At 42.7% G+C, this 23,314-nt stretch overlaps 1 protein-coding gene and 1 long non-coding RNA gene across 2 annotated transcripts in view; one reads left to right on the plus strand and one right to left on the minus strand.

Annotated features, from left to right (window-relative positions):
- Positions 1–18,745, plus strand: NEU3 (neuraminidase 3). The gene is given in 6 exon segments (XM_002808082.4): positions 1–280; positions 283–345; positions 348–417; positions 419–591; positions 6,023–6,234; positions 17,284–18,745. Coding segments are annotated over 6 exon segments (1,878 nt in total). The 3' UTR covers positions 18,364–18,745.
- Positions 17,282–23,314, minus strand: part of LOC144334379 (uncharacterized) — a 23,108-nt gene continuing 17,075 nt past the window's right edge. The window contains exon 6 of the long non-coding RNA XR_013404166.1: positions 17,282–18,935. This is a non-coding gene — a long non-coding RNA (uncharacterized LOC144334379). The remainder of the gene's footprint in view (positions 18,936–23,314) is intronic.

Below are 23,314 nucleotides of genomic sequence, written 5' to 3' on the forward strand. Positions count from 1 at the left end.
ATGCTCTGGACCTCTGGTCCTTTTTGTAGGGTACCCTCTGAGGCCCGGAACCTTTGCTCAACTGTCAGGCTGTCCGGGGAAGTTTTAGGCGGTGATACCGAGCTGCAGACCAATGTAAGAGCTCGGGGCTGTGGGACTGAAGAGAGGAAGCGACCGTTGGGAACTGAGGTGGGCCCAGGGCTTAAGCTGAGCTGGCGAGGGTAGAGGTGGTGCTGGTCCCGTGCGGTGATGGGGACCGGGCTGTGGGCTGGAGGGAGGGGCAGCGCCGAGGGGGCGGGACGGGGCGGGCTCGCGGAGGAGGCCAACGGTTGGCCCCAACCGCCACTGACTACAGCCTGCGTCCGCCTCTTTCGTTGCCATTACCTCTTTCCGGCAGTCGACCTGCTCTTTGCTTCTCGGGGTTTGTCTCCGTGTCCTCCCTCTGTTTCTCCCTCTCTATCCTCCTCTGTCTCCGTCTCCGCAGCCTTGGGGCCGGTGCCTCTCCCAGGCTTCGGCGAATTAGACCTGGGGACTTGCCCCCGCGCCCCATGGAAGAACCCCCGGCGTCCAGCTCTGCCCCGACAGAGACGGAGGAGCCGGGGTCCAGTGCAGGTGAGCGGGGTTGGGAGACAGGAGAGCTCCCGAGGAGGACTCAACTGTGGGGACAGGTTGAGCAAGACCATCTGCGCTTGGGAAATCCAGCCTTGGATCATTGAGACAGAGCCACCCTGTCCGCTAGGATCTGACCTGGCCGGAGTATTCTTGGCTAGTCCTATTTTTATTTGTTCTCACTGAAGCCTGACTTAAACCTCAGAATTATCACTGCAGAGATGAAAGGGGACTGAGACTGGAAAAGCCCTTCTTACCAGAGGTCTCTGGTCGGCAGAAAGATCCCTGAGCTTCAGTTTCAACTTAGGAGACCTGGGTCTTGGTCCAGATTTTACTGTGGAGTGGCATTCAGTAAGCTTTGCCCCCATCCTGTGCCTGAGTTTTCCCATCTATACCATGAGGTGGTTTAGACTACAGATCTTCAAAGGTCTGGCACGTGATAGGTGCTCCTTAAATATTACTTGTTAGGAGTGAATAGATGAGATAGGGAGGCCTCCTTCTGGGATTCACTGGAGGCTCACTGGGTTAGTTGGAGGCTGTGGAATTACATTATTATAGCCTGAGAAGTAGGCGGTATTATCTCCATTTTATAAGTGAGGAAACTGAAGCTCAGAAGTAAAGTGACTTGTTAGTAAGTGTCAAAGATAAGTCAGACTTCAGAGTCCATGCTAGGCTATACTCTCTCCCAGTAAGAAAGCGGGGAGGACTTGATGGGAAAGTGATTATATCGAGCAGCAATTAATCATTTGAATTCTCTGCCTAAATGAACCCCAGAGCAGGACCATATCTGATTCTTTTCTCTCCCCAGTTTCCAGCACCTGATTTGTGTGAAATAGTTTGGGTGGCAATGCCAGAATCACCATCTATGTTACTTCTGTCATCAACACGATCAGTATAATTACAAAAATTAATGGCTGTAATTGTTATAGTGATAATAAAGCATAAGTGCAACTGTGAAGACATCAAAATTTATAATTAAACACACCTATTGAAACAGGACTCTAAAATTTATAAAGCACTTTTGAGTGGTTCTTCATATTGATCTGCTTAGGTAGGTATTATTATCCATAGTGTACAAGCAAGAAATCCAAGATCTAGAGGTTGAGTAACCATCAAAACGTCATGCAGCAAGAAATGGAGCTGAGACATGAATCCAGCCCATCTGACAAGTTGTGCTTCTCCTTTGCTGATTTCCTATTTCCTCTCCCTTTCCTTTTTTTTTTTTTTTTTTTTTTTTTTTTTTGAGACAGAGTCTTGCTGTGTCACCCAAGCTGGAGTACAGTGGTGCAATCTCAGCTCACTGCAACCTCCACCTCCTGGTTTCAAGTGATTCTCCCGCCTCAGCCTCCTGAATAGCTGGGATTACAGGTGGATGCCACCATGCCCAGCCAATTTTTTTTTGTATTTTTAGTAGAGACAAGGTGTTACCATATTGGCCAGGGTGGTCTCGAACTCCTGACCTCAAGTGATCTGCCCACCTCAGCCTCCCAAAGTGCTGGGATTACAGGCATGAGCCACCGCACCCAGCCTCTTCCTTTCCTGTTCTGAGCCCTATCCTACTCCATGCCTATCCTGTGCTCCATTCTTCTTATCACCTGGAGAATTCCTGTTTAAATTTAACTAATAGTCACATGTTGTCTGATGATAGTAGTGTTGGTTTAACTTCTAATTAAAGTGGTAAGAGTTTAAAGTATGTTCTCTTTCAGCAATAAAGAGGGATTTAAATGTTTTTAAGAAAGGGAGTTGTAATTGTTATTATTGTCATTGTTATCCACAGGATTCAAGGAATAAAACTAGAATATACATTAGTTCGTAGTTTAAAAATAACTGTCGTATATTGCACTCATACTATGTCACAGGCCTTGTAATAGCCACTGTAGTTAAGCATTTTATTTCTATCACCTACTCTACTGAATTGTATAGGGGAGGATCCTGAAGCATAGAGAAGTTGAGTAACATGCCCAAGGTCACATAGTCCTGGCCTGGTCCAAATCCTATGTTCTTAACCATTACCCCAGCCTGGCTCAGAGACAGATTATTTGCTTAGAACAAAGCCTGACCCTCCCAGGGAGGAGAGCCTGAATTGAGGGGAGAGAAGTGTGCTCTAGTATTGGGTGAGAAGATGGTCTCCCCTTGCTTATCTTTTGATTCTGCTGTTGAGAGCCTGAGATTGAAATGAAGGGAGGCTTTTCTTCTGGACTCAGCAAGGCCACTCCCGCAGTTCCCCTCATGATACTGAGCCATAGTTCTTTTCCCTTCTTTAAGTTAGGAACAAGTGACTAAGTATTCATATGCTATTGATAAAAGTTTGTCTTGATTGACACTAGGAGGCTGTAACCAAAAGCAGTGCAACTTTGCCCTATAGTTCATTGTCCTGAAAGCTTCCTGGAAGATTGGTCTAAAATCATCATGCCATTCCTCTGTCAAGAACTCTTGAGTGGTCTCCCATCTGTGGAATAAACACCTTAATAAAGTATCTAAGCCTCCCAGGATCTGGACTGTACTGACCCCTTCAGTCCCACCTCTGCCCCATCCCTTGCACTCCACCTTACTGTAGTCATACTAAACTACTGAGAGGCCCTACAACTCTCTGTGTTTTCTGTCACCTATAGGCTTTTCACATCCTCGTCCTCTGCCCTTCTCCTTTTCACCCTCAGTTGGCTAACCTATAGGTTGTTTTCTGTCACCTATACGCTTTTCACATCCTCGTCCTCTACCCTTCTTCTTTTCACCCTCAGTTGGCTAACCCACTATTCATTCTTTAAGATCTGGCTCACTCATTCAGTCATTCAACAAAAATTTGTTGAGTGCCTATTATGTACTAGGCATAGTTCTAGGTGTCAAGGTGGAGCAATAAGAAAACAGACATACCCTTGCCCTTTCTGGAGCTTCCATTTTGTGGTATGTATTAAACAAATGTAACGTAGGAGACATCAAAGTGTGATAAGTGGTGTGGAGAATAGAACAAGGAAAGAAGATAGGCTGGGGCAAAGGAGTTGACAGAGAAACCCTACTGATTGGATGATGTTTGAGCAGAGCTGAAGAAGTTGAGAGAGTGTTATGTGACTATCTGAAACGAGTGTTCCAGGCAGAGCCTGTGACTATATGAGGCAGGAGCTCTTTTGGCTCAATAATTCTCTCCAAAAATCCTTCTCTGGTGCCTTGATCTGGACAGATGCCACTTTTATGTTTTTCTACTTGCTATTGTGTTTACCTCTAAAGTAGCACTTATTACATCGTGTTATAATTGTCCATGTATATGTCTGTTTCCCTCACTTGATTGGGTTTCTTGAGAGCAGGAACCTCTGATCCTTCTCTATCTTCTCAGCACCTATTTTAGAGCCTGACATGGAGGAGACACCTAGAAATATTTATTGAATAAATCGTTCTTACAGCCTGATAATATTTACAAATGATTTGTAAAGTTGGGTTTGGATGACAGTTGGTTTGAGGAAAAAGTAATTCTAAGGCTGCCTTTTGTCTGTCTGGCTTGATTCCCCTTTTGAGCCTCTGAGAAGTGGAACACCTGGTTTTCTTTAAGAAGAATACTTGGAGACTCCATTGTGAGCATTATGGCAGGGTAGCCAAACTGTAAAATGGGGGGTAAAATATAACAAAGGCAGCCGGGCATGGTGGCTCACACCTGTAGTACCAGCGCTTTGGGAGGCCGAGGTGGGTGGACCACCTGAGGTCAGGAATTTGAGACCAGCCTGGCCAACGTGGTGAAACCCATCTCTGCTAAAAATACAAAAAATTAGCTGGGTGTGGTGGCAGGCGCTCGCAGTCCCAGCTACTCGGGAGGCTGAGGCAGGAGAATTGTTTGAACCCAGGAGGTGGAGGTTGCAGTGAGCCGAGCTCACGCCATTGCACTCAAGCTTGGGCAACAAGAGCAAAACTCCATCTCAAAAGAAAAAAAAAATAACAAAGCCCTTTATAGCTGAATTTGTGAGAAAGTAAGAGAAATCTCCAGGGACTAAGAAACCAAGCGTGAACTGAAAACCAGAGTGATTAGCTCCTTAATCTGCCCTCAGCTGTACTGGATGTCTCACCTAGAAACTTGGACTTTAATAGGCCTGTTTTTATACCAAATGAAGCTATAGGTCCGCATGGGTTAGACTCTAGTGGGTTTTTGTTGTTGTTTTGTTTTGTTTTTGAGACGGAATCTTGCTTTGTCGCCCAGGCTGGAGTGCAGTGATACAATCTCGGCTCACTGCAAGCTCTGCCTCCTGGATTCACACCATTCTCCTGCCTCAGCCTCCTGAGTAGCTGGGACTACAGGCACCCGCCACTATGCCCAGCTAATTTTTTTGTATTTTCAGTAGAGACAGGGTTTCACCATGTTAGCCAGGATGGTCTCCATCTCCTGACCTCGTGATCTGCCCACCTCGGCCTCCCAGAGTACTGGGATTACAGGCGTGAGCCACCATGCCCAGCCTGGTTAGACTCTAGTTTTTGACAGAGGATGGCATGTGAAATCCTCACATGAAACTAGGTCCCTTGAAAATCTGCACCCTGTGTAGGGTGTATACCTTCTGATAGGGTGGACTAGTATCTTAATTCATTTTCCGTTGCTTATAACAGAATACCTGAAACTAGATAACTTATAAAGAAAAATTTCTTACAGTTATGGAGTCTGAGAAATCCAAGGTCCAGAGGCCACATCTGGTGAGGGCTTTCTTGCTAGTGGGGACTCTGCAGAGTCTGAAGGCAGCACAGGGCATCACATGGCAAGGGAGCTGACTATGCTAGCTCAGATCTCTGGTTTTCCTCTTATAAAGCCCCTAATGCAACTCCCTTGATAACGCATTCATCCATTCATTCATTCATGAGGACAGAGCCCTTATAACCCAGTCACCTCTTAGAGGCCCCACCTCTCAACACTGCCATATCGGGGATTAAGTTTCAACATGAGTTTTGGAGGGGACATATATCATACCAGATCTACTAGGAAAAAAAAAATTCTCCCTACTGACACAGAGGGAAGACAAAGAAGATTGCCTTTTATCCTAGGCTTTTGTACAGAAAAAAAGTTTTCCCAGAAAATTCTTAACCACAGCCATTCACTCGTATAGATACCCAAATGGCCTAGAAACTCCAAGTCAAGAATTGACATTAAAAACCACCTCAGGCTGGTAATACCCCTGGATGCTTGGCAAAAAGAAATGCAAAACCGCTCTGCTCCAAGATACATACTTGACACAGGCCACACAGAATTCCCACAGGGTCTGGAGTTAATGAAATTCTCATTTGTTAAATAAGAATGTATATTGCTTGCTTTGTACTATTGAGAGCATGTTACTCTTGTATAAATAAACATTTGAATATGTATCTGTGCCTCCCCTTTGCTCTCCAGAAGTGAAATGATGAAGCAGAATTTATATGCAGGCCAGCATTTGGGTATGGACACACATTGAGCTGCCTTCTATCCTTGCAGAGGTCATGGAAGAAGTGACAACATGCTCCTTCAACAGCCCTCTGTTCCGACAGGAAGATGACAGAGGGATTACCTACCGGATCCCAGCCCTGCTCTACATACCCCCCACCCACACCTTCCTGGCCTTTGCAGAGAAGCGTTCCACGAGCAGGGATGAGGATGCTCTCCACCTGGTGCTGAGGCGAGGGTTGAGGATTGGGCACTTGGTACAGGTGACTCTTCATCCCAGATCTGAGTCTGGGCCTCAGTTTCTCTTCACAAAGCTCAGAGCTCTTCAGGATCTGTGCCTTTTCTCATCAGTACAGGAAAGCCATGTGGGGAGCAGAGGCAGAAAAAACAGCAAAAACAATGGCTCTCACTGAGTGCTTATTGTGTTCCAGGGGCACATTGGGTCCTCAGCCACTGTGTTTCGTAGGTACTGTTTTCAGTCATATTTTACAGACAAGGAAACTGAGAGTCAGAGAGGTTGCCATTTGCTCAAGGTTATACAGCTATAATAAAGCAGTAGAAGCTGGCTTCAAACTCAGTTGCTGACTCCAGAGACCGCCACAGTTATTTAGATTCAGCTAACGTATGATGTGCCTTTCATTTATATTCCATTTAATCCTCATAAATCACCCAAGGAAGTAAGCATTGGTAGTCCAATTTTGCTGATGGTGGATCCTGGTGCTCCAGAGGTAAGTAATTTGCTCAGGACCACATTTAGCAGATGACGGGGGGATACCAGTAATAACCACACTTCTACTACTAATGCTAATGCTGTATGTGAGGTACATTTTATTATCTCCACTTTGCAGGAGGTAACCAGGCCTGAGAATTAAGCTCATTTGCTTTGGTCACACATCTAATAAGTGGGAGAACTGGAGTTGGAGCCCTTCCTCTTCAGTAGAACATTTTGACTGTATTTTTAGTGAGGAAAGAGAGGTTGCTATTCTTTGGCCTGGAAGCTACGGGGTTATTTCAGACCCCAGATGGGCATACGTCAGAGATATTGTGGATTTGGTTCCAGACCACCACAATAAAGTGACTGTCACAGTAAAACAAGACACATAAATTTTTTGGTTTCCCGGTGCATATAAAAGTTATGTTTACACTATACTGTAATCTATTAAGTGTGTAGTAGCATTATGTCTAAAAAAAGTACACACCTTAAAATATTACTGAAAAGTGCTAATGATTATTTGAACCTTTGGCTAGTCAGTCTTTTTGCTGGAGTAGGTCTTGCCCTGATGTTGGTGGCTGCTGACTTATCAGGGTGGTGGTTGCTGAAGACTCAGTGTATTATTATTATTATTATTATTATTATTATTATTATTATCATCATCATTATTATTGAAGCATTTCTTACTTATATAGATAATTTCTTAAAATAAGACAATGGTCTGGGCACAGTGGCTCATACCTATAATCCCAGAACTTTGGGAGGCCAAAGTGGGAGGATTGCTTGAGCTCAGGAGTTTAAGACTGGCCTGGGCAACATAGCAAGACCTTGTCTCTAATAAAAATAAAAAACATTAGGTGGGTGTAGTGGCACACACCTGTAGTCCACAGCTACTTGGGAGGCTGAGGGGGAGGATTGCTTGAGCCCAGTTCAGGGCTCCAGTAAGCTGCGATTGTGCCACTGGGGGACAGCAATACCCTGTCTACCCCCAACAAGAAATAAGACAACAATGAAGTTTGCTGAAACAGTTGACTCTTCCTTTCACAAAAGATTTTTCTGTAGCATGCAATGCTACAGAATTTGATAGCATTTTTCCCATAGTAGAACTCATAAATGAATCCTCTCAAACCCTGCTGCTGCTTTATCAACTAAGTTGATGTAATATTTTAAATCCTTTGTTGTCATTTTGACAGTGTTTACAGCATCTTCACCAGAAGTAGATCCTATCTCAAAAAACTACTTTCTTTGCTCATCTGTAAGAAGCAAGTCATTTGTTCAAGTTTTATCATGAGATTGCAGCAATTTAGTCACATCTTCAGGCTCCACTTCTAATTCTCTTGCTATTTCCACCATATCTGCAGTTACTTCCTCTACTGAAGTCTTGAACCCCTCAAAGTCATCCATGAGTTGTGGGAATCAACTTCTCAATGTCTCTTAATGTTGATATTATGACCTCCCATGAATCATGAATGTTCTGAATGGCATCTAGACTAGTGAAATTTTTCCAGAAGGTTTTCAGTTTACTTTGACCAGATTCATTAGAACAATCACTATCTATGGCAACTATAGTCTTGTGAAATGTATTTCTTAAATAATGAAACTTGGAAGTTGAAATGACTCCTTGATCTGTGGGCTACAGAATGGATGTTGTATTAGTGGCTGTGAAAACAACATTAATCTCATACATCTCCATCAGAGCTCTTGGATGACAAGGTACATTGTCAATGACCAGTAATATTTTGAAAGGAATCTTTTTACCTGAGGAATAGGTCTTAACAGGGGCCTGTAAACAGAAGTGCTTCATCCAGGCTTTTTTTTATTGTAGAGCACTGGCAGAGTAGATTTAGGATAACTCTTAAGAGCCCTAGGATTTTCTGAGTGACAAATGAGCATTGACCTCAATTTAAAGTGACCAGCCTGTCTTTTGAAGGTTTGAAGCCAGACATTGACTTCTCTCTAGCCATGAAAGTCCTAGATGGCATCTTTCAGTAGAAGGCTGTTTTATCTACAGGGAAATCTGTTGTTTGGTGTAGCCACCTTTGTCAGTTACCTTAGCTAGATCTTCTGGATAACTTTCTGTAGCTTCTCCCATCAGCACTTGCTGCTTCACCTTGCCCTTTTATGTTATGGAGACAGCTTCTTGCCTTAAACCTCATGAACCATCCTCTGCTACTTTCCAGCTTTTCTTGTGCAGCTTCCATACCTCTCTCAGCCTTTGTAGAATTGAAGAGAGTTAGGGCTCTGCCCTGGATTAGGCTTTGTCTTAAGGGAGTGCTGTGGCTGGTCTGATCTTTTATCCAGACCTCTAAAACTTTCTCCCTATCAGCAATATGGCTGTTTTGCTTTCTTATCATTCCTGTATTCACTGGAGTAGCACTTTTAATTTCCTTCAAGAACTTTTCAGCCTGGTGCGATATCTCATGCCTGTAATCCCAGCACTTTGGGAGGCCAAGGTAGGCAGATCACTAGGTCAGGAGTTTGAGACCAGCTTGACCAACATGCTGAAACTCTGTCTTTACTGAAAATACAAAAAAAAAAAATTAGCCAGGCGTGGTGGTGCATGCCTATAATCCCAGCTAGTCAGGAGGCTGAGGCAGGAGAATAGCTTGAACCCAGGAGGCGGAGGTTGTGGTGAGCAGAGATCGAGCCACTGCAATCCAGCCTGGGCAACAGAGGGAGACTCTGTTTCAAAAAAAAAAAAAAAAAAAGAATTTTTTCTTTGCATTTACAACTTGGCTGTTTGGCACAAGAGGCCTAGCTTTTGGCCTGTCTTGGCTTTCAACATGCCTTCCTCCTAAGTTTAATCATTTCTAGCTTTGATTTAAAGTGAAAGATGGGGGACTCTTCCTTTCACTTGAACACTTAGAGGCCATTGTAGGGTTACTAATTGGCCTAATTTCAATATTGTTGTGTTTCAGGGAATAGGCTGAAGGAGAGGGAGAGAGATGAGGGAACGGTTGGTGGAGCAGTCAGGACACATATAGCATTTATCAAGTTCACCATGTAATATGGGCACAGTTGTCATACTCCAAAACAATTACAGTAATAACATTAAAGATCACTGATGAAAGATCACTGTAACAGATATAATAATAATGACAATGTTTGAGATATTGTGAGAATTAACTGAAACATGACAAAGACATGAAGTGAGCACATGCTCACTTCAGGGTTGCCACAAACCTTCAGTTTATAAAGACAATATCTGAGAAATGCAGTAGGGCAAAGTGCAATAAATCACATATACCTGTATTTCTTATTGTTGCTTTCCTCTCTCCCAGGGCTAGCTTAAGTGAGACAAATGAGATAATGGTTTTGAGAGTCTTTTGTAAAATATATATAGCTGTGTCATCTCTCTATATCTATATAGTAGGCACTTTAATACTCCTAACCTACCCTGCTTTTTTACCTACAGATGCCTCAAATCTGACCATTAAATCTTCATATCCATAGCAGATAACCTTCTGCTGTTAAAGTGCACAGTGCAAATGCTATTCTGCTTGAACATGGGCCTTGCTATCAATCCCTATCTTTGCTTTTGATGACATTGGCTCACATTTCTCTTGGTGAAGTTTTTTTATTTTGTGGGATTTTTGGTTCCTGCTCTTTCACCTTATCATGTCATGAGTTTTTCTCATGGCCTCCCAGGACCAGACTTCTGCATGTATAACTAGCCTCCACAGAGGCCCAGCCCTACAGCCCAGTAGAACTTGGGATTCTAGCTCTTTCCTTTCTTCTAGGACAAGCATTGCCTGTGGTCATCGGTCATGTTGCACTGTTTTTGATCAAGACAGTAGGCTGTTAAGCATTTTTTAAAATACTATTTTTTTAGATACAACTTCTATATTGCCTAGGCTGGTCTTGAACTCCTGGCTCAAACAATTTTCCTGTCTCAGCCTCCTGAGTAGCTAGGACTACAGGTGTACACCACTGTGCCCAGCCTTTTAAGTTTTAGCTATCTGTTTGTCTGTCTGTCTGTCTGTCTAGAGACAAGCCCTCTCTGTGTTGCCCAGGCGGGAGTGCAGTGGCTATTCACAGGTGTGATTGTTGCATACTACAGCCTCAAACTCCTGGCCTCAAGCAATCTTCTCGCCTAAGCCTCCTGAGTAGCCGCAACTACAGGCAGGTGCCACTGAGCCAAGCAAGCATTTTTTATCAGACCACAACTGTTGTATAACTTCACTACTCAGTAGTCATACACATTCACAAACATGTCCCCTTTAATTCATTCTCTCTTTATTTCATTCTCTGATTTATTTAATTGTAGAATCTTGAAGTTAGAAGAATCATAAGCCCAACTTCTTTCCCAATATAGAAATCTGTATTCTATTGGTAGTTACTAAAATCTTAGTGGTTAAGAGCATGGCTTTGGAGTCAGTCAAGACCTATCATTTATTGGCTTTGTGACCTTGGATACTTGACTCTTCTCTGTTTCATCATCTGCAACATATAGTTAATAATAGATACCACATAGTAAGAACTAAACATTTGTCATTTTCCATTAAGGGTCTCCTTGCACAACTCTTCAAATGAGCACCTGATTGCTGTGGCAGCTGTTTTTTGTCTGTGAATGAGATGATCTCTACTTCTCTATAACTACCCATTGGTTTATTCTGCCTTCTGGGGCAGTCAATCTATACAAAATGTAGATACAATCTCTTTTTCAGAGAACTACTCTCTGAAGTACCTGAAAGCTGCATTCATGCCCTCTGAGTATTATGTTTTCTGGGCTAAACAACTTCAGTTCTTTCTGTAACTTCTTAGGGCACAGTCCTGATTTGGTTTCTGGTCCCTTGAAAAGTGTGATTACTGTCCTTGGGATCCGGTCTGAGATGGCAGTGTCCTTTTTTAAAGTAGAATACTCGGAACTGAACTTGGGACTCCAAGGGTAGACCAACCATCTCAGCAATGAGGTGAGCTATCCTATCTTGTATTCCCTTTAATGCAATTGAAGGTAAAATAGCACTTTCTTGGTAGCTACATAGCACAATTGACTATGTAGATTGTGTAGACTATGTAGACTATGTAGACTATGTAGAGTAGATGGTCAGCCAAAACCTCCAAGTCTTTTTCACATTTGTTGTTCTCTTTTTAAAAAAAAAAAAAATTAATTGTAGTAAAATATATCTAACATAAATTTTACCATCCTAACCATTTTTAAATGTATAATTCATTAGTGCCAGGTATATTCAAATTGTGCAGCCAATCTTCAGAAATTTTGATTTTTCAAAACTGAAAGTCTACACCCATTAAACAGCTCCCCATTTCTCCCTCCTCAGTCCCTGGCAACCACTAATCTACTTTCTGTTTCTATAATTTTGACTACTCTGGATATCTCATATAAGTCGAATTGTATAGTGTTTGTCTTTTTGTGATGGCTTATTTCACTTATGTAATGTCCTCAAGTTTCATCCATGTTGTAGCATGTATCAGAATTTCCTTCCTATTTAAGGCTGAATAATATATCATTGTATGTATATACCACATTTTGTTTATTCTTTTTTTTTTTTTTTTTTGAGGCAGGGTCTCACTTTGTTGCCCAGGCTGGAGTGCAGTGGCGTGCTCATGGCTCTGCAACCTCGAACTCCTGGGCTCAAGCAATCCTCAGCCTTCTGAGTAGCTGGGACTTCAAGGGTATGCCACCATACCCAGCTAATTTATTTTATCTTATTTTTGTAGAAATCGGGATTTCTGTATGTTGCCCAGGCTCCCTTCATCTCTTGATGGATGCTTTGGTTGCTTTTCCCTGTTGGGTATTGTGAATAACATTGCTATGAATAAGGGTGTGAAAATATCTCTTTGAGACTTTGCTTTTAAATCTTTTGGACGTAAACACAGAAGTTGAATTGCTGGATCATTTGGTAATTTTATATGTAATGAGAAACTGTCATGCTATTTTCCATAGTGGCTATACCATTTTATATTCCTACCAACAGTACACAATGGTTCTAGTTTTCCACATCCTCACCAACATTTGTTATTTTCTGGTGTGTGTGTGTGGTAGCTGTCCAAATAGTTGTGAGGGGGATACGGGATACCTCATTGTGGTTTTTAGTTGCATTTAGTTGCATTAATTAGTGATGCTGAACATGTTTTCATATGCTTGTTGATTACATTTGTTCTTGTTTTACATTTTCTTTCTTTCTTTTTTTGAGATGGAGTCTTACTCCGTCACTCAGGCTAGAGTGCAGTGGCGCGATCTCGGCTCACTGCAACCTCTGCCTCCTGGGTTAAAGCGATTCTCCTGCCACAGCCTCCCAAGTAGCTGGGACTACAAGCGTGTGCCACCATGCCTGGCTCATTTTTTTGTGTGTATTTTTAGTAGAGACAGGGTTTCACCATGTTGACCAGGCTGGTCTCGAACTCTTGACCTCAAGTGATCCACCCACCTCGGCCTCCCAAAGTATTGGGATTATAGGCATAAGCCACAGCACCTGGCCTACATTTGTTCTTTAATCAGTTTTCCCCATGCACATTTTTAAGCCACAACGTGTTTTACCTCTGTCAAGCCTCAGCTTGATTTATATGTCCCATTGCTCCAGCTAGTTGAGATCATCTTAGATTCCAAGGCTTTCATGCTTTGTTTACTCTTTCTTCCACCTTCATGTCAACTATATGTTAGATATATCTGGCTCAAATTATTTTCTCCTCTCAACCACTAAGGATGACTAAACTTCTGACTTCCCCAAAACTAGACTGCTTAATAAGTAAGCTGACTTGATCACTTACCTCTGGCATGTTTAGTGTGCTTAGGGTACTCTGGTATAGAATGGGCTGTCCCAGAGATCTTGAATTCCCTTTTGAACTAGCGTAGTTCAAGGACGGAATGGTTTTTTATCCAGAAGACTGCAAGGGGTCTCTTCTGTGGAATGGGAGTTAGCACTAGATAACCCTTATGGTCCATTATGGCTTAGTTTTCTTTTTTGTTTTTGAAACAGGGTCTTGCTCTGTCACCTAGAGGGGAGTGTAGTGATTGATCATAGCTCACTGCTGCCTCAAACTCCTGGGCTTAATTGATTCTCCTGCTTCAGCCTCCCAAGTAGATAGGACTTCAGGTACTTACCACCAGGCCCAGATAATGTAAAAAATAAAAATAAAAATAAAAATGCTTTGTAGAGATAAAGACCCACTATGTTGCCCAAGTTGATCTCAAACTCCTGGCCTCAGGCAAATGGCTCTGAGAGTCTATGATCTGAGCCTGCTTAATCTGTTTTGTCTATTTATACATAAATTAATTTTTTAGGCCGGGCGCGGTGGCTCAAGCCTGTAATCCCAGCACTTTGGGAGGCCGAGACGGGCGGATCACGAGGTCAGGAGATCGAGACCATCCTGTCTAACACGGTGAAACCCCGTCTCTACTAAAAAAAATACAAAAAACTAGCTGGGCGAGGTGGCGGGTGTCTGTAGTCCCAGCTACTCGGGAGGCTGAGGCAGGAGAATGGCGTAAACTCGGGAGGTGGAGCTTGCAGTAAGCTGAGATCCGGCCACTGCACTCCAGCCTGGGCAACAGAGCGAGACTCCGTCTCAAAAAAAAAAAAAAGAAATTAATTTTTTAAATTTATTTTTTGTTTTAGGTAGTTAATACATTTCATATAGCTGAAAAATAAAAATAGTATAAAAAGATATATTTCTCATTTCCATTCCCCTATCTCTTATAGGCAATCACTATTATTTCTTGTTATCTTTTCGGTGCTACTTCATACAGAAGCAAAGCAAAACAAGTATGTACTCTTAATTGCCCATTTAAAAACTTTTAAAAATGTGAAGTGATAACATATGCAGAAAACATAAAACATAAATGTGAAATGCACAAAACCTAAGTGTCAGCTCAGTGAGTTATGACAAAGCCAACACTTGTGGACTCATCATATATAGAACTAATATTCCAAGAAATAGAATGTTGTCAGCATCTGAGAAGTTTCTCTTATGGCCCCGCCCTTCTTCCCAAAGGAGAAGTTAATTATATTAAGTTGATTTATAGCCCTAGAGTTTAGTTTTGCTTTTTTTAATCTATGTAGTCTTTTGGTCTGGCTTTTTTTGTTCAGTATTCTTGAGATTTATCCAAATTGTTGTGTGTAACCCTAATTTGTTTTTCATTGTTACGTAGTATTCTGTCGTATGAACATACCACAATTAAGTGATCCATTTTACTGTTGTTGGATACTTGGGTTAGTTATTATAAGTATAGACTATACTGCTATGAATATTCTTATACATGTTTTTGGTACTGCAGGCATACATTTTGTTGGGTATGTAGCTAGGAGTGGAATTACTGGTTCATGTGGTATGTGTACGTTCTACCTCAGTAGATAATGTCAACCAGTTTTCTCAAGTGATGGTTTTAAGGGCTGTTCTGCCTCAGTTCCATCCTTATTCCTTGGATTTGGCCCTTTAAGGTTCCATCTCAAATTACATGACAGTTTACCAGGCCTTCAAGTTTTGTCCTCCTACTCGATAAGGTTGTCAAATGACTTGCTCAGCTTCTCAGCCTTTCAGTTACTTCTTTGAGAATTAGTAGGATGCCCTAAGGGGAAAAGGGACCAGCCAACCTCTCTGAATGAACTTAGCGTGTAATTCTTCATTCTTATGTTTGCTCTCTGCTCTCTGGTGCTTTCATATATTTTTTTTTTGTTTAAATGTTTTATCTATTTTTTTCAAGTTCTCAGTGGAAGGACTGGTCCAATTATTTAGTTTGCTGTAACCAGAAGTCCCTTTCCTCCACATTTCTGATGCAAAAAGTAGCATACTACATACACTATTGTGTGTTTTGCTTTCTTTGTTTAAGAATATATTATGAAAATCAGGCCGGGCGCGGTGGCTCACACCTGTAATCCCAGCATTTTGGGAGGCCAAGGCAGGTGGATCACCTGAGGTCAGGAGTTTCAAACCAGCCTGGCCAACATGTCAAAACCCCGTCTCTACTAAAAATAGAAAAATTAGCTGGACGTGATGGTGCAAGCCTGTAATCCCAGATACTCAGGAGGTTGAGGCATGAGAACCGCTTGAACCTGGGAGGCAGAGATTGCAGTGAGCTGAGATTGCACCACTGCACTGCAGCCTGGTTGACAGAAAGAGAGACTCCATCTCAAAAAAAAAAAAAAAAAAATTATGGAAATCTTTCCATATCACTATACATGGAAAAAAGTTTTACCCCATGTATTGCATGTTTATTTCACCCATCCTCTATTGATGAATATTTGAGTTGTTTGTAGTATTTTGCTACTTCAAGTAATGCTGCATTTGAATAATCTTATACATACTTAATTTGATGAGCAGATATATCTTAGGATGCATTCCCAGAATTGGGCATGATGGGAAAGGATAAATGTTGTTTGTAATTTTGATATATGTCCTACATACAGGTTGAACTATTTGCACTTCAATCCATATATGAAAGTGCCAGTTTCTTGACATTTGCCAACACAGTATTGTCAAGCTTTATGATTTTGCTAATTTGACAGATGTAAAAGTTATATCAATTTAGTTATTTTGTTTTATTTTTATTTTTAGAGATGGGATTTTGCCATGTTGCCCAGACTGGTCTCGAACTCCTGGGCTCAAGCTATCCTAACGTGCTGGGATTACAGCATGAGCCACTGTGCCTGGCCATTGTCAGTTTAGTCTTAATTTGCATTTCTCTCTTATAAGTGAAGCTGAACTTTTTTTTCTCTTTTTGTAAGTTGTCTGATCTTGCTCTTTGCCCATTTCTGTTGGGTTCCTGGAAATTGTCTTACCAATTTCTACTATTGTTTTGAAAATGTTAGGGAGATTAGATCTTTCTTTATTTGCAATATGTCTGATTAGGCATTATCTCATTGTATCCTTATAATAACTCCTTTGTGAGGATGTTATTAAACTTTCCACTTAACTGATGAAGAAATTGAGGTAAAGTAAGATTAAGCAACTTGCCCATAGTCACAAAATAAGTGATGAAAGCATGGTTTGAACTAGGTGTCTCTGAATCTATGCTTGAGCTTTCAACAAAAGTTATGAATTGCCTTCCCAGTGTAGTACAGGAAGGAAAAAAATTTGTCTTAAATTTCCCTTTATTTGCCTAAAATTTCCCTATTTGTCTGCCTTGCTTTTCTTCTCTTCCTTTTCTTTCTTTCCTTTCCTTTTCTTTTTTTTCTTTCTTTCGTTGTAAAAATATTTAGCTCCTATTATGTACCAGGTGCTGGAGAATCAATATTAGTAACTAATAGTATAAGCCCTCAAAAGGCTCGTAGTCTAGAAAAGGAAGACAGTCACAAGAAGTTACAATGTTATACAATAGATTTATTAGGGGAGGAGAGTGAGTTTCATGGAAGGCTTTATAAAGGAGGTGACTTTTGAGTTGGGTATGGAGGATGATTTGGAAATCTAGATAAAATAAGGAAGAGCATTCCAGACAGAGGAGACAGCTTGTACAACATTTAGCATTGTCTCTTTCCAGCTTTGTAAGTTATCCTGTAATATTTGAGAATTTAGTGAGTAGTTAGGCCTTCATGATTTTATAGATTTCAATATCATTTCTTATTTATGAAAAATACTAATACTTTTAATGAGCTTCACATTTTCCTATTAGTATCTCACTCCTACTTTCTCCCTTCTCCTTGTCTAGTGGGGGCCCCTGAAGCCACTGATGGAAGCCACACTACCTGGGCATCGGACCATGAACCCCTGTCCTGTATGGGAACGGAAGAGTGGTTATGTGTTCCTGTTCTTCATCTGTGTGCGGGGCCATGTCACAGAGCGTCAACAGATTGTATCAGGCAGGAATGCTGCCCGCCTTTGCTTCATCTGCAGTCAGGATGCTGGATGTTCATGGAGTGAGGTGAGGGACTTGACTGAGGAGGTCATTGGCTCAGAGCTGAAGCACTGGGCCACATTTGCTGTGGGCCCAGGTCATGGCATCCAGCTGCAGTCAGGGAGACTCGTCATCCCTGCATATACCTACTACATCCCTTCCTGGTTCTTTTGCTTCCAGCTACCATGTAAAACCAGGCCTCATTCTCTGATGATCTATAGTGATGACCTAGGGGTCACATGGCACCATGGGAGACTCATTAGGCCTATGGTTACAGTAGAATGCGAAGTGGCAGAGGTGACTGGGAGGGCTGGCCACCCTGTGCTATATTGCAGTGCCCGGACACCAAACAGGTGCCGGGCAGAGGCTCTCAGCACTGACCATGGTGAAGGCTTTCAGAGGCTGGCCCTGAGTCAACAGCTCTGTGAGCCCCCACATGGTTGCCAAGGGAGTGTGGTAAGTTTCCGGCCCCTGGAGATCCCGCATAGGTGCCAGGACTCTAATAGCAAAGATGTACCCACCATTCAGCAGAGCTCTCCAGGCAGTTCACTGAGGCTGGAGGAGGAAGCTGGAACACCGTCAGAATCATGGCTCTTGTACTCACACCCAACCAGTAGGAAACGGAGGGTTGACCTAGGAATCTATCTCAACCAGACCCCCTTGGAGGCTGCCTGCTGGTCCCGCCCCTGGATCTTGCACTGTGGGCCCTGTGGCTACTCTGATCTGGCTGCTCTGGAGGAGGAGGGCTTGTTTGGGTGTTTATTTGAATGTGGGACCAAGCAAGAGTGTGAGCAGATTGCCTTCCGCCTGTTTACAGACCGGGAGATCCTGAGCCACCTGCAGGGGCACTGCACCAGCCCTGGTAGGAACCCGAGCCAATTCAAAAGCAATTAATTGGCTTAGGACCCAATTTCCATAGATGCAAATGGCAATTACAGCCAGGTTAACAGAAGCTACTGAAGTCTACAGAGAATCAAAAAACTTAATATTCTGTTCCCTACCTTTTTTCACTTCTCCCCCTCCAAAGAGCAAAATGAAAATTTTGCCTTAGCTACTGCAGTAGAAAGAGCACTGAACTAGGAGTTCAAAGACCAGAATGTGGTTCTGGCTCTGCCACTGGCTTGCTTTTGGACCTTGGATGTGTCACCTGAACTCTCTGGACCTCAGGTTTCCATCTGTAAAATGAGAGTATTGGTTCTAAGATTTCTTATCTTCTCATCCCTAGGAGAAGCATAGTGCCTGCATCCTTCATGGTCAGTAAGTCCTGGCTGTATAGAAGACTCTGATGTCAAAATGGAAATCAGAGGACTTATCTTTTCACATGACTTACCCCTTATCCAAGTGTGAGGTTACAGGCAGGTGTCATGGCAGGAAGGAAGACCAGATCTATATGATTTGTTCCATTTTTAATAACAAAAATATCCACACCCTTCTAATAATGGTCAGAGCTCTGTAGGCACGCTATCCTAGAGGAATTAAGCAAAACAGAAGAATCATGAAGTCTCCTACCTTCTACAGCTTTGTAGTTCTGCTTACCTTCTCTTCCTCATCCAGAAACATCATTTTCTAGGGAGGACAATGAGAATCTCAGTGCCAGTAGTACTGGATAATAGTGTGTATTGCTTCTGGTGGCATTACCCTGATGAAGGATGGGCTTAAGTTCGTTTATTAGGATGTTCCCGATGGGAAAAGGACATGGATTAGGACTTTAAAACACTGGACAAAATTTCCCACAGTCTCTGCCCTCAAGGAGTTCACCAGTTTATGGGGCTAGAAGAGGGAGAAAATTCAAGAAAATAAATGTAGCTGGTGGGAGAGTTTGTAGATGTTGGGCTATATGTTGGGGTGATGGTAGCTCCTGATGTAATTTTCTTAGTTGCATCTTCAATGTGCCTGGAGTCGTCTGTCCAAGGCTTGTCCAGGCTTCTGGGTTTGTTTTTTGTTTGTTTTGTTTTTTCTCAGGATATTGTCCTGGCCCAGCTACTCCTTTACCTGTGAGAAGATCTTCACCATTAGGAAGATCTCTGGACCCCCAAATCTCAGAATCAGGCCTGTTTGTATAGGCCCATGGAAATCACTACTTGTGAAGTAGGGATGCCTTTTTGTCTAATGATTTTCATGCTGAACTTAGTCCATGCTGAGTCTCTTAGATGATACCACGTTGGTTGTTCCTATCTTAGATTGTTTCCCCCATAGCCTGTTCTTGCAACAGAAATTCTATCATGAGAGGTTTATTTTTTTGTACCTATTTTAGGAGGCTAATGCTTAAACTGGTATCAACTAAATATATTTGGTGTTGTATAATGACCACAGAGAACAAGTCTTAGTCATGAAATATAGCCTAGGAGGCTAGGGGTTACTGTTGCACTAGTTGGGTAGAGAGAGTCCTACAGGATGAAAGTCGAGATTAACTTTACCTACTTTAACAGATTGCTTAAGCCATGGCTTAGAGTGGCTTTTAAAAATCCCCTTAGCCTCTCCTACCTTTGCCAAGGTAATCTTCCCAATACACAATTATTTATTCACTCATGCATACATTTATCTAAATATTTCTTGAGTGCCTAATACAAGGTACTTTCTACTGCCATTCCTTGGCTCTAAATCATTTGTGGTTCCCTATTGCCTATTATAATGTAAAGATGTTTACATTTAGCCTGACATGTAGGACCTTCCAGCTGTTGAGTGAAATAATGCACACTTTACTCTACTTCCTTATATGAGGCCCAGTGTCAGGGAAAACCTCTGTCAAGTTGACCGGTGGAGGGTGGTGGTGGTCTAGGGATGGGCAGGGTTGGTGCAGGGAGGAATTGGGGAAGGGGAGAGGATTAAAAGGGCAGCCCCCTCCTAAGTGGTAGAAACTCCTTGTTAAGCAAAGCTTTCCTGAGCACTGTACTGCAAGTGGATAGGAATAGGGAGGATGGCCAAGTCCTACAACCAGGGCTAAAGGATGAAAAGAATGAGAATATCAGCTTCTTTAGTACTACTCAAGAAGGGAGTCAAGGCAGGGACCTTGGTCCTGTGCCATTGTGACCCAGAGATGTCTAATACCAGTACTCATAAGAGGTCCATCTCTAAATTGCCCTCCTCTTACTTCTTCCCCCTACCTCATGTTTTTTCTCTTTAATGACTAGCATCGAAACTCTTTAATTGGGGGAGGCCTATGTGCTTATCTCAGGAATAGTAAGAAAAGGGAATTGGGAATGGGGGAAATTCAGAATAAGGACTTGAGAGAGGAGCAGAGTGGGTGATGGCAGCTGTGAAGAAAAAGAACAGATCAGAAGAGTCCTGGCACCTTAGGAAGAAAAAGTGTCACAGACACGAGGCCTAGGCTGGAGAGATGATGTAGGTGGTAGCTGCTGTGAAGAAGAAATGACAACAGGCTGGAGCTGTTCCCTGAAACCTGTGGAAAGGAAGAGAGACCTGCACAGGCTGGCACTTAGCTTGTGGAGAAGGTCCTAACCCAACACTGCAACTTTAAGCTGGCTTAACTTGTCCAAGTTCCAGATGACCAACAAAGACAGCTATAGACACTCCAACTCTGTGCCCATTACCCAACCTGGGAGCTATTCCATGATACTGGTACCCTAAGTGAACCCATTTCAGCCACTCAGATTGACAGGGTGGAAAAGACAGGGCAGGTGGTAGCAGCTGTGAAGAAAAGAGGAAAACAGACAGGTAGCCTGTCTACAGGCATGTAGAGAGGACTACATAGGCCTCGGTCCTTTGCCCTCAGGAGCCCCCTTCCTATCCCTTGGACTTTTAGAATGGATCCTTCCAGTACACATGGCCCAACACTGAGAGTGCAGGAAGCATGGGTAGGGGCCTCCTGCTGCTGGTATATACCCAGGCCAGCCTCCTGCTGACACAGCCTACTGGCTGTGTTCATGTTCTCACTATTCACCTTAGGCCATTGTCTGGGTACTTAATTTGGACTTGTTTCCCCTGGTCACCAGTCTCCCCTCAGATATTCACAGGACGTCAAGTAGCTTCAGCCATGGGTAAGAGGTTTTTCACTCTGCCTGTTGGGTAGCCCAAAGGACCCACAAAGGTCAACCTGAGGCTGCACAGCCTCCTCCCCAGGGCAGTAGAAATTGATATCTCACTTTCGCCGATTAGGCTTCTCACTCTTCTCGAGTAGGCCATAATCCACCTCTTCAGTAGGCCACGCATCCGTCTCTGCGGTGCCAGAATTCACAGTCTGGGCCTCCCTTTGGTCCTTACCATAGGCTGCCATGTATTATTGTCTATGTTGTGCCCTCTAGGCCTCTGCTAGGCTGTGAACTCCTTGACTGACTCCTCACTGTGTCCTTTTTACCTTGAATCACAGTGGCTTATCTAAAAGTATAAGCTTTTTTTCTATCGTATTCTGAATTCTCTGAAGGTAAGGACTATGTCTGATTCCTCTCTTTGTCCTCTGCACCCAGCATAGGGCCTGAAACAGAGTAGCCAGCAGTAAAGATACACTGAATGAATGAATGAGTCAACGATCCTTGGCCTCTGGAGCTAATTGAGAAGGCCAGGGGCAGTTCCGCTTTAGGGAGAAGGATGTTGCATCCCTTTGTAGATTGTGTAGCATTCAAAACCTGCTGAACACTCACCCTCAATGTGTATTCTCTGTTCTGGCCTGCTTCCAGGTCAGTTATACACTTCCTGGGATGGGCCTTTCTCTGGCTTAAGCTTGGTTGTCCCTGGCTTTCCCAAGGATCACAGCCCAAAAGGTGCAGTGGGGAAAATTTATGGCCTATTCGAGAAGAGTGGGCAGCCTAATCAAGCCAAGCCTTGATTTGGGGTTCTCACTTAACTGGTATTTTCCCTTTGTCCCCAATTGAATTTTCTGTAGTTACAACTTTTCCAGGCTTCTAAGGGAGTTGCTGAGGCTCGATGTGTTCTGACTATGTCTTGGCTTTGTGATACTGAGCGCCAGAAATACTCTGTACTATGAAAACTACCATCATTCTTTGAAACAACAAAGAGGAATAAAGAACTTAATTCTGGTGACTATTGTTTTTTTTTTTTTCTTAAACTGTAAGATGATTATTATACTAATATCTAGTTTGAGGCAATTTCTTGGTTTCTCATAAGAACTTTTACTCTCAGAAACTTTACTAATGATAATCCTTTGGACTTTTACACATTGTTATTTGAACATAATTACCTATTAAGGGAAGCAGAGCAGGGATTACAATGCCTAGTTATGGAGCACAATCTCATACACTAGCTTTTAAGAGGAGGAGCCAGAGGTACAGAGTCACCACTGACACCAATACTGGTGCTTGCCACTGCGTCACTTAACCTTTTTTCAAAACACCTTGAGATTGTTCCCAACTTGTAGCTGAAGGGGCCACAAATATTTATTACTAGCCAAATCAAGTGGAATGATAGCTTTAACTTAACTGCTAATTTTTACTTGACTTTGTTTGTTCCATTGAGATGTTTAAGGCACTACTGAATTTGGCCAAATGTTTCAGCATAAGCTCTGTTAGTAGGTCAGTCTGCTCTCTTAATTTCACTATTGGAAAGCTTTCAGGCTGGGCATGGTGGTTCATACCTGCAATCCCAGCACTTTTGGAACACTGAATCACAGAAAAACATCTTTGGCTGGTGGAGAATGCCTGTGTCAGTAGAAAACTGAAAGAAGGGAGCCAGGCAGAAACTGATAAGGGTTGAGAGGCGGCAAGGTTCCTGATGATAGCCAGTAGGGTCCTTCACTGTTGTGGGAACCAGTGACCTACCAGCGTTTATTTCTTAAGCTAGCTTGAATTTTATATATGTATATATATATGTGTATATATATATATAGCTTTCAACCAAAAGAATTTAAGTACCCATCCTCACAGAAAACTTG

The sequence above is a fragment of the Macaca mulatta genome, chromosome 14 (assembly GCF_049350105.2).
Source record: "Macaca mulatta isolate MMU2019108-1 chromosome 14, T2T-MMU8v2.0, whole genome shotgun sequence".
In the NCBI taxonomy this organism is placed as follows: domain Eukaryota; kingdom Metazoa; phylum Chordata; class Mammalia; order Primates; family Cercopithecidae; genus Macaca; species Macaca mulatta.